Source organism: Oncorhynchus kisutch, unplaced genomic scaffold (genome assembly GCF_002021735.2).
Source record: "Oncorhynchus kisutch isolate 150728-3 unplaced genomic scaffold, Okis_V2 Okis01b-Okis20b_hom, whole genome shotgun sequence".
NCBI classification, from domain to species: Eukaryota; Metazoa; Chordata; class Actinopteri; order Salmoniformes; family Salmonidae; genus Oncorhynchus; species Oncorhynchus kisutch.
Window position 1 is genome coordinate 15,156,526 of NW_022261978.1, and position 14,623 is coordinate 15,171,148.

A 14,623-nucleotide genomic window follows, 5' to 3' on the forward strand; every position below is an offset into this window, starting at 1 on the left:
CCACAATTCATTTTGGTTATCGTCTGTTTTTTTGGTCGGTGATTGGTTCGAGTTTAAGAAAGATAGGGGCGTTATCTACAGGATTTTAACCAATCGGTGCTTGCGCATATGAACTTCCTGCTCGGTAATTGGCTCATAGTTGAAACCTTCCCATGTTGCTTAGCGGCTGCAGCTTGTAATTTCAAATCGTCAGGACCAATCACAGGCGGCTGTAACGACCGGAGCAGCATTTAAACTTACAGCTAGCTAGTTGACGCTGTTGTTCAAACGAAGAGCGAAGTACACAGCGGCGGTGGGAAAAACTCATTTATTACCTTTTGTTTTGTTTTTGCAACACTATTCAAGTATATTTAGTTAAATCGATTGATTATTGGGTATCGTACGCTACATTTGAGCTAATTTGGGGCACCTGAATTGGTTAGTTTTGATTTGAATTCAAGTGGTTTTGCTCGGAAGGGTGGATGGTTGGCTAGCTAGCCTGTCTCAAAGTGAGATATATATATATATATATTCGATTTATTTTATTTTTAAATTATATATATTTTTTTCTTAGATATTTGTCAACTTGTATCTTTTTTTCTGTATTTTTGTGTTTTCGTAAACCTCGAGCACTTTTTATAATTTTTTAAAAATAATATATATTATATATAAAATATGAGTGCGCCGGTAGCCAAGGCGGTGAATCCGTCGACAAACGTAGACCCCAAATCGGCACCTCTCAAAGACATCCCAGATATTCTCGTAGATCCCCGCACACTGAAGAAATACAGCCGGGGACGATTCCTCGGGAAAGGAGGCTTTGCCAAATGCTACGAAATCACAGATATGGAAACCAAAGAGGTTTTCGCCGGTAAAGTCGTCCCCAAATCCATGATAGTCAAACCTCACCAGAGGGAGAAGATGAGCTCTGAAATCTCCATTCATAAGAGTCTCGACAATCCGCACATTGTGGGATTTCACGGCTTTTTCGAGGACGACGACTTTGTGTTTGTTGTGTTGGAAATTTGCAGGCGACGGGTGAGTTGATTTTTGTAAATGGATTTTAAACAGTTTACTTCTAAGTTGTTCTTTGCTAACAGTGTATTTTTACTAGCTTACTGTAGCTTGAAACGTCCTAGTCTAGTCAACAAGACTTGTTGTTAACCACAAGTCTACAGGGTGACTAGCTGGGATTATATAAGTCGTTTTAGGTTTATTACTTTTGTGCTTTTGAATGAAAGTTATTTACAACTCGTGAACTTTAAAAGTAGTTATGATTGTGTGCTTACTACTGAAAGCTGTTTTTCTTGGCATGACAACTTAGGCTAAGTACATGTCCCCCCCAATCAGACATTCAGAAGTAACCCTAAGAAGACAAGTTAGCCTAATGAGTTTATAATAGTTGCTAACCCCCCTGTCTGTGTCCTTCCCAGTCTCTGTTGGAGCTGCATAAGCGTCGTAAGGCTGTAACGGAGCCGGAGGCTCGGTATTATATGATGCAGCTGGTTAAAGGCTGTCAGTACCTACACAACAACAGAGTGATACACAGAGACCTGAAACTAGGAAACATCTTCCTCAGCGATGACATGGATGTCAAGATAGGTACGCAGCGCACACACTCCGTGTACGACTCACTGCAGAATGTACACCACTACACACACGATGGGCCGGTTCAGAATGAACACCACTACACACACGATGGGCCGGTTCAGAATGAACACCACTACACACACGATGGGCCGGTTCAGAATGTACACCACTACACACACAATGGGCTGGTTCAGAATGAACACCAACAAATAGTTTGACAATGCGCCTCTATACACACACACACACACACCGGGGCTGTATTCATTAAGCCTCTATACTCACCTCTGTACAGCACCTTATCTAAACACCTATCTGGCTTCTCCCCAGGTGACTTTGGCCTTGCCACTAAGATAGAGTTTGATGGGGAACGTAAGAAGACGCTGTGTGGAACACCGAACTACATCGCCCCGGAGGTTCTCTGTAAGAAAGGACACAGCTTCGAGGTCGACGTCTGGTCTCTGGGCTGTATCCTGTAAGTGAAACGCAGACTAGAACAAATGTCGCAGTATCTGTTTTCAAAGTAAATCTGGTCACAATAAATTTAAACTGAGCAATAAACCACATTACTACTTACTAATACACATCTTGTTTTAGAGCCATTACAAAACACGGTCCTTTTTTCAACAGCCGAAGACGGGGCTGGTAACATCTGTCATAGTGGCTTGTGGGCCGTAAAGGGAGACGATACATATTCACCATCTCCCAATACTATATCTATCTATATTTAATACTATATATCTGGGTCCAACAGGCATCATACGGACTACCTCAACACATATTTAATACTATATCTGGGTCCAACAGGCATCATACTGGCCACCTCAACACATATTTAATACTCTATCTGGGTCCCCCAGTAGGACCACCTCAACACATATTTAATACTCTATCTGGGTCCCCCAGTAGGACCACCTCAACACATATTTAATACTATATCTGGGTCCCCCAGTAGGACCACCTCAACACATATTTAATACTCTATCTGGGTCCCCCAGTAGGACCACCTCAACACATATTTAATACTCTATCTGGGTCCCCCAGTAGGACCACCTCAACACATATTTAATACTCTATCTGGGTCCCCCAGTAGGACCACCTCAACACATATTTAATACTCTATCTGGGTCCAACAGGCATCATACTGGCCACCTCAACACATATTTAATACTCTATCTGGGTCCCCCAGTAGGACCACCTCAACACATATTTAATACTCTATCTGGGTCCCCCAGTAGGACCACCTCAACACATATTTAATACTATATCTGGGTCCCCCAGTAGGACCACCTCAACACATATTTAATACTATATCTGGGTCCCCCAGTAGGACCACCTCAACACATATTTAATACTCTATCTGGGTCCCCCAGTAGGACCACCTCAACACATATTTAATACTCTATCTGGGTCCCCCAGTAGGACCACCTCAACACATATTTAATACTCTATCTGGGTCCCCCAGTAGGACCACCTCAACACATATTTAATACTCTATCTGGGTCCCCCAGTAGGACCACCTCAACACATATTTAATACTCTATCTGGGTCCCCCAGTAGGACCACCTCAACACATATTTAATACTCTATCTGGGTCCCCCAGTAGGACCACCTCAACACATATTTAATACTCTATCTGGGTCCCCCAGTAGGACCACCTCAACACATATTTAATACTCTATCTGGGTCCAACAGGCATCATACTGACCACCTCAACACATATTTAATACTCTATCTGGGTCCAACAGGCATCATACTGACCACCTCAACACATATTTAATACTCTATCTGGGTCCCCCAGTAGGACCACCTCAACACATATTTAATACTCTATCTGGGTCCCCCAGTAGGACCACCTCAACACATATTTAATACTCTATCTGGGTCCCCCAGTAGGACCACCTCAACACATATTTAATACTCTATCTGGGTCCCCCAGTAGGACCACCTCAACACATATTTAATACTCTATCTGGGTCCCCCAGTAGGACCACCTCAACACATATTTAATACTCTATCTGGGTCCCCCAGTAGGACCACCTCAACACATATTTAATACTCTATCTGGGTCCCCCAGTAGGACCACCTCAACACATATTTAATACTCTATCTGGGTCCCCCAGTAGGACCACCTCAACACATATTTAATACTCTATCTGGGTCCCCCAGTAGGACCACCTCAACACATATTTAATACTCTATCTGGGTCCCCCAGTAGGACCACCTCAACACATATTTAATACTCTTATCTGGGTCCCCCAGTAGTGGTCTGTATTGTAACAGGCTCCATCTCTCTCAGGTACACTCTGCTGGTTGGCAACCTCCATTTGAGACGTCTTGTCTGAAGGAGACCTACAACCGCATCAAAAAGAACAACTACACCATCCCCTGGGTGAGTTAACACCACCCATACTACTACACTATCCCCTGGGTGAGTTGACACCACCCATTACTACTACACTATCCCCTGGGTGAGTTAACACCACCCATTACTACTACACTATCCCCTGGGTGAGTTAACACCCCCCATTACTATTACACTACCCCCTGGGTGAGTTACCACCACCCATTACTACTACACTACCCCCTGGGTGAGCTAACACCACCCATTACTATTACACTACCCCCTGGGTGAGCTAACACCACCCATTACTATTACACTATCCCCTGGGTGAGCCAACACCACCCCATACTACTACACCATCCCCTGGGTGAGTTAACACCACCCATTACTACTACACCATTACTACTACACTACCCCCTGGGTGAGCTAACACCACCCATTACTACTACACTACCCCCTGGGTGAGCTAACACCACCCATTTCTACTACACCACCCCCTGGGTGAGCTAACACCACCCATTTCTACTACACCACCCCCTGGGTGAGCTAACACCACCCATTACTACTACACTACCCCCTGGGTGAGCTAACACCACCCATTCCTTCTACACTACCCCCTGGGTGAGCTAACACCACCATTACTACTACACTACCCCCTGGGTGAGCTAACACCACCCATTACTACTACACTACCCCCTGGGTGAGTTACCACCACCCATTACTACAACCACCCATTACCAACACCACCCATTCCTTCTACACTACCCCCTGGGTGAGTTAACACCACCCATTACTAACACCACCCATTACTACTACACTACCCCCTGGGTGAGTTACCACCACCCATTACTACTACACTACCCCCTGGGTGAGTTAACACCACCCATACTACTACACTACCCCCTGGGTGAGCTACCACCACCCATTACTACCACCACCCATTACTACTACACTACCCCCTGGGTGAGTTACCACCACCCATTACTACCACCACCCATTACTACCACCACCCATTACTACTACACTACCCCCTGGGTGAGCTAACACCACCCATTACTACCACCACCCATTACTACCACCACCCATTACTACTACACTACCCCCTGGGTGAGCTAACACCACCCATTACTACCACCACCCATTCCTTCTACACTACCCCCTGGGTGAGTTAACACCACCCATTACTTCCACCACCCATTACTACCACCACCCATTCCTTCTACACTACCCCCTGGGTGAGTTAACACCACCCATTACTACCACCACCCATTACTACCATCACCCATTACTACTACACTACCCCCTGGGTGAGTTAACACCACCCATTACTACTACGCTGCCCCCTGGGTGAGTTACCACCACCCATTACTACGACCCATTACTACCACCACCCATTCCTTCTACACTACCCCCTGGGTGAGTTAACACCACCCATTACTACCACCCATTCCTTCTACACTATCAAAGGTCATCTGTTTTTATGGCAGTTTCTTCATCTTCTCTCCCACGTTTTTGTTCTGTAGCAAATCAACCCTGTGGCGGCGTCTCTGATCAAGCGGATGTTGCATGCCGACCCGTCCCAGCGGCCCACCGTCTCCCAGCTGCTGACCGATGAGTTCTTCACCGAGGGGTACATCCCCCTGCGCCTCCCCACCACCTGTCTCACCGTGCCCCCGCGCTTCTCCATCGCTCCCTCCTCTCTGGAGCCCAGCCAGAGACGCCCGCTCACCGCTCTCAACAACAAGGGTTAGATTCACACTACGTAGGGGTCTCTCTCCTTTCCTCCCTTTCTTTCAGCCTGGGGTCTAGTGTCAGCCTCCCTTCCTTTCCTCCCTTCCTTTCCTTCAGCCTGGGGTTTAGTGTCAGTCTCCCTTCCTTTCCTCCCTTCCTTTCCTTCAGCCTGGGGTCTAGTGTCAGCCTCCCTTCCTTTCCTCCCTTCCTTTCCTTCAGCCTGGGGTTTAGTGTCAGCCTCCCTTCCTTTCCTTCAACCTGGGGTTTAGTGTCAGCCTCCCTTCCTTTCCTTCAACCTGGGGTTTAGTGTCAGTCTCCCTTCCTTTCCTCCCTTCCTTTCCTTCAGCCTGGGGTTTAGTGTCAGTCTCCCTTCCTTTCCTCCCTTCCTTTCCTTCAGCCTGGGGTCTAGTGTCAGCCTCCCTTCCTTTCCTCCCTTCCTTTCCTTCAGCCTGGGGTCTAGTGTCAGCCTCCCTTCCTTTCCTTCAGCCTGGGTTCTAGTGTCAGCCTCCCTTCCTTTCCTTCAGCCTGGGGTCTAGTGTCAGCCTCCCTTCCTTTCCTCCCTTCCTTTCCTTCAGCCTGGGGTCTAGTGTCAGCTTTCCTTCAGCCTGGGGTCTAGTGTCAGCCTCCCTTCCTTTCCTTCAGCCTGGGGTCTAGTGTCAGCCTCCCTTCCTTTCCTCCCTTCCTTTCCTTCAGCCTGGGGTTTAGTGTCAGCCTCCCTTCCTTTTCCTTCAGCCTGGGGTTTAGTGTCAGCCTCCCTTCCTTTCCTCCCTTCCTTTCCTTCAGCCTGGGGTTTAGTGTCAGCCTCCCTTGCTTTCCTCCCTTCCTTTCCTTCAGCCTGGGGTTTAGTGTCAGCCTCCCTTCCTTTCCTCCCTTCCTTTCCTTCAGCCTGGGGTTTAGTGTCAGCCTCCCTTGCTTTCCTCCCTTCCTTTCCTTCAGCCTGGGGTTTAGTGTCAGCCTCCCTTCCTTTCCTTCAGCCTGGGGTCTAGTGTCAGCCTCCCTTCCTTTCCTCCCTTCTTTTCCTTCAGCCTGGGGTTTAGTGTCAGCCTCCCTTCCTTTCCTCCCTTCCTTTCCTTCAGCCTGGGGTTTAGTGTCAGCCTCCCTTCCTTTCCTCCCTTCCTTTCCTTCAGCCTGGGGTTTAGTGTCAGCCTCCCTTCCTTTCCTCCCTTCCTTTCCTTCAGCCTGGGGTTTAGTGTCAGCCTCCCTTCCTTTCCTCCCTTCCTTTCCTTCAGCCTGGGGTTTAGTGTCAGCCTCCCTTCCTTTCCTCCCTTCCTTTCCTTCAGCCTGGGGTTTAGTGTCAGCCTCCCTTCCTTTCCTCCCTTCCTTTCCTTCAGCCTGGGGTTTAGTGTCTGTCTCTCTTCAGCAGGGACAGAGAAGGTGGAACAGAAAGATGAGCCACTGCTCAGAGAGATTCCCGAGGCCACAGACTGCCACCTGAGTGACCTGCTGCAGCAACTCGACACCTGCAACGCTGCCAAGCCCTCGGAGAGAGGACTCATACGCATGGGTACGAGACACACACACTGCCAAACCCTCAGAGAGGACTCATACGCATGGGTACGAGACACACACACTGCCAAGCCCTCAGAGAGGACTCATACGCATGGGTACGAGACACACACACTGCCAAGCCCTCAGAGAGGACTCATACGCATGGGTACGAGACACACACTGCCAAGCCCTCAGAGAGGACTCATACCCTCGGGTACAACACAGCCCAACATATCGACCTCTGTTAGGTATAATGTGCTGTCGACAGGGTTCCTCTGACCCCTGACCTCTAACCCCTGTGTTTCCAGAGGAGGCAGAGGACCCAGCCTGTGTCCCCATCTTCTGGATCAGCAAGTGGGTCGACTACAGCGACAAATACGGACTGGGTAACCACTCTCTGTCACCATGTCATGCTCTGTCACCATGTCATGCTCTCTCTGTCACCATGTCAACCCTGTGTCCATGTGATGCTCTCTCTGTCACCATGTCAACCCTGTGTCACCATGTCAACCTTGTGTCCATGTGATGCTCTCTCTGTCACCATGTCAACCCTGTGTCACCATGATGCTCTCTCTGTCACCATGTCAACCCTGTGTCACCATGTCAACCTTGTGTCCATGTGATGCTCTCTCTGTCACCATGTCAACCCTGTGTCACCATGATGCTCTCTCTGTCACCATGTCAACCCTGTGTCCATGGCAACCCTGTGTCCATGGCAACCCTGTGTCACCATGGCAACCCTGTGTCCATGTGATGCTCTCTGAATGGAGGGTTGTGTGTAACCTCTGACCTCTGTTGCAGGCTATCAGCTGTGTGACAACAGTGTGGGGGTGTTGTTTAACGACTGTACCAGGATGATCATGTACGCTGACGGAGACAGTCTTCAGTACATCGACAAGATGGCTGCTGAGAGCTACCTCAGTGTCCGCTCCTACCCCGCTACGCTATCCAAGAAGGTTAGCGTCGCTGCTAGTGCTTCTCTATGGCTGTGGCTAGCGTCAGGCTAACTTTCGGATAGCATTGGGACAAAAGTCCTTAGCCTCTTGGGTTAGAGCCTAGCTGACCTGTGACCTCTGCCCTCCCCAGATCACGTTGTTGAAGTACTTCCGTAACTACATGTCGGAGCACCTTCTGAAGGCGGGCGCCAACATCACGCCTCGTGACGGAGACGAGCTGGCCCGTCTGCCGTACCTCAGCCACTGGTTCAGAACCAAGTCGGCCATAGTCCTCCACCTCACCAACGGCACCGTGCAGATCAACTTCTTCCAGGTACTCTCCTCCTCTCTCCCTCTCCTCCTCCTCTCTCGTCTCCCTCTCCTCCTCCTCTCTCGTCTCCCTCTCCTCCTCCTCTCTCGTCTCCCTCTCCTCCTCCTCTCTCGTCTCCCTCTCCTCCTCCTCTCTCGTCTCCCTCTCCTCCTCCTCTCTCGTCTCCCTCTCCTCCTCCTCTCTCGTCTCCCTCTCCTCCTCCTCTCTCGTCTCCCTCTCCTCCTCCTCCTCTCTCGTCTCCCTCTCCTCCTCCTCCTCTCTCGTCTCCCTCTCCTCCTCCTCCTCTCTCGTCTCCCTCTCCTCCTCCTCCTCTCTCGTCTCCCTCTCCACCTCCTCTCTCGTCTCCCTCTCCTCCTCCTCCTCTCTCGTCTCCCTCTCCTCCTCCTCCTCTCTCGTCTCCCTCTCCTCCTCCTCCTCTCTCGTCTCCCTCTCCTCCTCCTCCTCTCTCGTCTCCCTCTCCTCCTCCTCCTCTCTCGTCTCCCTCTCCTCCTCTCTCGTCTCCCTCTCCTCCTCCTCGTCTCTCGTCTCCCTCTCCTCCTCCTCCTCTCTCGTCTCCCTCTCCTCCTCCTCCTCTCTCGTCTCCCTCTCCTCCTCTCTCGTCTCCCTCTCCTCCTCCTCCTCTCTCGTCTCCCTCTCCTCCTCCTCCTCTCTCGTCTCCCTCTCCTCCTCCTCCTCTCTCGTCTCCCTCTCCTCCTCCTCCTCTCTCGTCTCCCTCTCCTCCTCCTCCTCTCTCGTCTCCCTCTCCTCCTCCTCCTCTCTCGTCTCCCTCTCCTCCTCTCTCGTCTCCCTCTCCTCCTCTCTCGTCTCCCTCTCCTCCTCTCTCGTCTCCCTCTCCTCCTCTCTCGTCTCCCTCTCCTCCTCTCTCGTCTCCCTCTCCTCCTCTCTCGTCTCTCCTCTCCTCTCTCTCCTCTCCTCCTCCTCCTCTCGTCGTCTCCCTCTCCTCCTCCTCCTCTCTCGTCTCCTCTCCTCCTCCTCCTCTCATCTCGTCTCCCTCATCCTCCTCCTCCTCTCCTTCGTCTCCCTCTCCTCCTGCCTCCTCCTCCTCCTCGTCTCCCTCTCCTCCTCCTCCTCTCTCTCGTCTCCCTCTCCTCCTCCTCCTCTCCGTCTCCCTCTCCTCCCTCCTCTCTCGTCCTCCCTCCTCCTCCTCCTCCTCTCTCGTCTCCCTCTCCTCCTCCTCCTCTCTCGTCTTCCTCCTCCTCCTCCTCCTCTCCTCGTCTCCCTCTCCTCCTCCTCCTCTCTCGTCTCCCTCTCCTTCCTCCTCCTCTCTACGTCTCCTCTCCTCCTCCCCCGTCTCCCTCTCCTCCTCCTCCCTCTCTCGTCTCCCTCTCCTCCTCCTCCTCTCTCTCCTCTCTCGTCTCCCTCCTCTCTCCTCCTCGTCTCAGTCTCCGTGCCTCCCCTCCTCCTCCTCTCGTCGTCCCGCATCTCCTCTCTCCTCCTCATCTCTAGTCCTTCCGTCTCCTCCTCCTCCTCCTCCTCTCTCGTCTCCGTCTCCCTCCTCGCATCTCTCGTCTCCCTCTCCTCCTCTCTCGTCTCCTCGTCTCCTCTCTCGTCTCCTCCCGTCCTTCGTCTCCCTCTCCTCCTCCTCCTCTCTCGTCTCCCTTCTCCTCCTCTCTCGTCTCCCTCTCCTCCTCCTCGTCTCTCGTCTCCCTCTCCTCCTCCTCCTCCTCGTCTCCTCCTCCTCCTCTCTCGTCTCCGTCTCCCTCTCCTCCTCTCTCGTCTCCGTCTCCCTCTCCTCCTCTCTCGTCTCCGTCTCCTCTCCTCCTCCTCGTCCTCCGTCTCCTCCGCTCTCGTCTCCCTCTCCTCCTCTCAGTCGTCTCCCTCCTCCTCCTCTCTCGTCTCCCTCTCCTCCTCTCTCGTCTCCCTCTCCTCCCTCTCGTCTCCTCCTCTCTCGTCTCCCTCTCCTCCTCCCTCCTCCTCCTCTCCCTCTCCCCTCCTCGTCTCTCGTCTCCCTCTCCTCCTCCTCGTCTCTCGTCTCCCTCTCCTCTCCCTCTCTCGTCCGTCTCCTCCCGTCCTCCTCTCCTCTCTCCGTCTCCCCGTCTTCCCTCTCCTCCTCTCTCTCGTCTCCGTCTCCCTCTCTCCTCTCTCGTCTCCCTCTCCTCCTCTCTCTCGTCTCCCTCTCCTCCTCTCTTCTCGTCTCCCTCCCTCTCCTCCTCTCTCGTCTCCCTCTACCTCCCTCTCCCCCCTCTCGTCTCCCTCTCCTCCTCTCCTCGTCTCCCTCTCCTCCTCTCTCGTCTCCCCTCTCCTCCTCTCTCGTCTCCCCCCTCTCCCTCCTCCTCTCATTCTCATCGTCTCCCTCTCCTCCTCTCCTTCTCCTCGTCCACTCTCCTCCTCTTCTCTCTCCCTCTCCTCCCTCTCGTCTCCCTCTCCTCCTCTCTCCGTCTCCCTCCTCCTCCTCTTCTCGTCTCCCTCTCCGCCTCTCTCCCATCTTCTCCCTCTCCTCCTCTCTCGTCTCCCTCTCCTCCTCTCTCCTCGTCTCCTCTCCTCCGTCCTCCCTCTCCTCGTCTATCCTCTCCCCTCCCTCTCTTCCTCTCGTCTCCCTCTCTCGTCTTCCCCTCCTCCTCGTCCTCGTCTCCCCTCCCTCGTCCTCCTCTCTCGTCTCCCTCTCCTCCTCCTCTTCGTCTCCCCTCTCCTCTCTCTCGTCTCCTCTCCTCCTCTCCTCGTCCCCCTCTCCTCCTCTCTCGTCTCACCTCCTCCTCCTCTCTCGTCTCCCTCTCCTCCTCCTCTCGTCTCCCTCTCCCTCCTCTCTCGTCTCCCTCTCCTCCTCTCATTCGTCTCCCTCTCCTCCTCTCTCGTCTCCTCCTCCCTCGTCTCCCTCTCCTCTCTCGTCGTCACCCTCTCCTCGTCTCCGCTCCTCCTCCTCTCATCTCTCGTCTCCCTCTCCTCCTCTCTCGTCCTGCCCTCTCCTCTCCTCGTCTCTCGTCTTCCCTCTCCTCCGTCACTCCCTCTCGTCTCTGTCTCCCTCTTCCTCCTCCTCGTCTCCTCTCGTCCTTCGTCTCCTCTTCCTCTTCTCGTCTCCCTCTCTCTCCTCTCATCTTCTCCCTCTCCTCGTCTCTCGTCTCCCTCTCCTCCGCTCTCGTCTCCCTCTCCCTCTCTCTCTCTCCCCTCTCCTCCTCCGTCGTCTCCCTCTTCCTCCTCTCTCTCAGTCTCCCCTCTCCTCCTCTCTCGTCTCCCTCTCCTCCTCTCGTCGTCTCCTCCCTCTCCTCCTCTCTCTCGTCTCCCTCTCCTCGTCTCTCGTCTCCCTCTCCTCCTCTCTCGTCTCCCTCTCCTCCTCTCTCTCCGTCTCCCTCTCCTCCTCTCTCGCTCCCTCTCCTCCTCTCGTCGTCTCCTCTCCTCTCCTCCTCTCTCGTCTCCCTCTCCTCCTCTCTCGTCTCCCTCTCCTCCTCTCTCGTCTCCCTCTCCTCCTCCTCTCTCGTCTCCCTCTCCTCTCTCTCGTCTCCCTCTCCTCCTCGTCTCGTCTCCTCTCCTCCTCCTCTCCTCTCGTCTCCCTCTCCTCCTCTCTCGTCTCCCTCTCCTCCTCTCTCGTCTCTCCCTCTCCCCTCCTCCTCTTCTCTCTCCTCTCCTCTCTCTCGTCTCCCTCTCCTCCTCTCTCGTCTCCTCTCCCTCTCCTCGTCTCTCCGTCTCCGCTCCTCCTCTCTCGGCTCCCTCTCCTCCTCTCTCGCTCCCTCTCCTCCTCTCTCGTCTCCCCTCCTCCCTCCTCTCTCGTCTCCCTCTCCTCCTCTCTCGTCTCCCTCTCCTCCTCTCTCGTCTCTCCTCTCCTCCTCCTCCTCTCCTCATCCTCGTCTCTCTTCTCCCTCTCGTCTCCGTCCTCCCTCTCCTCGTCTCTCGTCTCCCTCTCGCTCTCTCGTCTCCCTCTCCTCCTCCTCGTCTCTCCTCTCTCTCGTCTCCTCTCTCCTCGTCTCCTCTCCCTCTCTCTCGTCTCCCTCTCTCCTCTCTCTCTCTCCCTTCCTCCTCTCTCGTTCTCCCTCTCCTCCTCTCTCGTCTCCCTCTCCTCCTCTCTCGTCTCCCTCTCCTCCTCTCTCGTCTCCCTCTCCCTCCTCCTCTCTCGTCTCTCTCTCTCTCCTCCTCCTCCTCCTCCTCCCCTCCTCTCTCGTCTCCCTCTCCTCCTCTCTCGTCTCCCTCTCCTCGTCTCTCGTCTCCCTCTCCTCCTCTCTCGTCTCCCTCTCCTCCTCTCTTCGTCTCCCTCTCTCCTCCTCTCGTCGTCCCCCTCCTCCTCTCTCGTCTCCCCCTCCTCCTCTCTCGTCTCCCCCTCCTCCTCTCTCGTCTCCCTCTCCTCCTCTCTCGTCTCCCTCTCCTCCTCCTCGTCTCTCGTCTCCCTCTCCTCCTCCTCGTCTCTCGTCTCCCTCTCCTCCTCCTCCTCTCTCGTCTCCCTCTCCTCCTCCTCCTCCTCCCTCTCCTCCTCCTCCTCCTCGTCTCTCGTCTCCCTCTCCTCCTCCTCCTCCTCGTCTCTCGTCTCCCTCTCCTCCTCCTCCTCCTCGTCTCTCGTCTCCCTCTCCTCCTCCTCCTCTCTCGTCTCCGTCTCCCTCTCCTCCTCTCTCTCGTCTCCGTCTCCCTCTCCTCCTCTCTCGTCTCCCTCTCCTCCTCTCTCGTCTCCGTCTCCCTCTCCTCCTCTCTCGTCTCCCTCTCCTCCTCTCTCGTCTCCCTCTTCTCCTCCTCCTCTCCAAGTTATTGTGTCAGATAATATAGAGATCTCTCTTCTGTAGGACCACACCAAGTTGATCCTGTGTCCTCTGATGGGTGCTGTGTCCTTCATCGACGAGAAGAGAGACTTCCGGACCTATAAGATGTCTCTGATCGAGGAGTTTGGCTGCTGTAAGGAGCTGGCCAGCAGGATGCGATACGCCCGACTGATGGTGGCCAAACTACTGTCCTGCAAGTCCTCCACGCCTCACTGACCAACCACCTCCTCGCTCTGGCCCCGCAGCCAATCACAGCCCAAGGTGGTGGGCAAGGTGTTTACCCCCCCCCCCAGACTATAATCCACTTCCTGCTGTCTGCTGGCCAATCAGTGCCTGAGGGGTGGGTTGTCACAATAAGCCAGTCAGACAGCTGGATCGGTCTCTAATGTTGAAACAACGTCTTTATAGTCACACCAAGTGGTCAGTTCCCCCCCACCCTGTCTGTCTCTCTGTTCTGTGTTTGTCTGAATTAACACCCTGTCTGTAATCCACTACCCTGTCTGGTCTGTAGTTCGCCAGGTGAGGTGTGGTCAGTCTCCCCCTACCCTGTCTGTAATCCACTGTCTGGTCTGTAGTTTGCCAGGTGAGGTGTGGTCAGTCTCCCCCTACCCTGTCTGTAATCCACTACCCTGTCTGGTCTGTAGTTCGCCAGGTGAGGTGTGGTCAGTCTCCCCCTACCCTGTCTGTAATCCACTACCCTGTCTGGTCTGTAGTTCGCCAGGTGAGGTGTGGTCAGTCTCCCCCTACCCTGTCTGTAATCCACTACCCTGTCTGGTCTGTAGTTCGCCAGGTGAGGTGTGGTCAGTCTCCCCTACCCTGTCTGTAATCCACTCTGGTCTGTAGTTCGCCAGGTGAGGTGTGTAACGGACCGTGCTGACAGACTATCATGTTCGTTCTTCTGCCTTTTTTACCTGTTTTTACATGTGGTTTTCAACATGAAGCCTTTCCTCTTGTACAGAACTTTCTGAAGGTTTCATTAAACATGTTTTTAAAAGTTGAATATTCTTCCACATTTAATAAAGTCTTGAAAGAGGTTGTGTTTCACTGGTTGTCATTCACTTGAAAGCAGACTAAACTCAAAGCATTATGGGTAGGAAGAGAGTCCAACGGAACAGGGTGTGTGTTACTGTAAACCTAGAATGGTGAAGAGAATCCAACTGAACAGGGTGTTACTGTAAACCTAGAATGGTGAAGAGAATCCAGCTGAACAGGGTGTTACTGTAAACCTAGAATGGTGAAGAGAATCCAACTGAACAGGGTGTGTTACTGTAAACCTAGAATGGTGAAGAGAATCCAACTGAACAGGGTGTGTTACTGAACCTAGAATGGTGAAGAGAATCCAACTGAACAGGGTGTTACTGTAAACCTAGAATGGTGAAGAGAATCCTACTGAACAGGGTGTGTTACTGTAAATCTAGAATGGTGAAGAGAATCCAACTGAACAGGGTGTGTTACTGTAAACCTAGAATGGTGAAGAGAATCCAACTGAACAGGGTGTTACTGTAAACCTAGAATGGTGAAGAGAATCCAACTGAACAGGGTGTGTTACTGT

At 53.1% G+C, this 14,623-nt stretch overlaps 1 protein-coding gene across 1 annotated transcript; it reads left to right on the plus strand.

The window, feature by feature from the left end:
* Window positions 1-654: 654 nt before the first annotated feature.
* LOC116358899 (serine/threonine-protein kinase PLK1-like) lies at window positions 655-14,104 on the plus strand. Its single transcript, XM_031811229.1, is given in 11 exon segments — window positions 655-1,017; window positions 1,413-1,581; window positions 1,897-2,041; window positions 3,866-3,882; window positions 3,885-3,958; window positions 5,434-5,656; window positions 7,005-7,145; window positions 7,438-7,515; window positions 7,931-8,085; window positions 8,216-8,398; window positions 13,096-14,104. Coding segments are annotated over 11 exon segments (1,740 nt in total). The 3' UTR covers window positions 13,288-14,104.
* The last annotated feature ends 519 nt before the right edge of the window (window positions 14,105-14,623 follow it).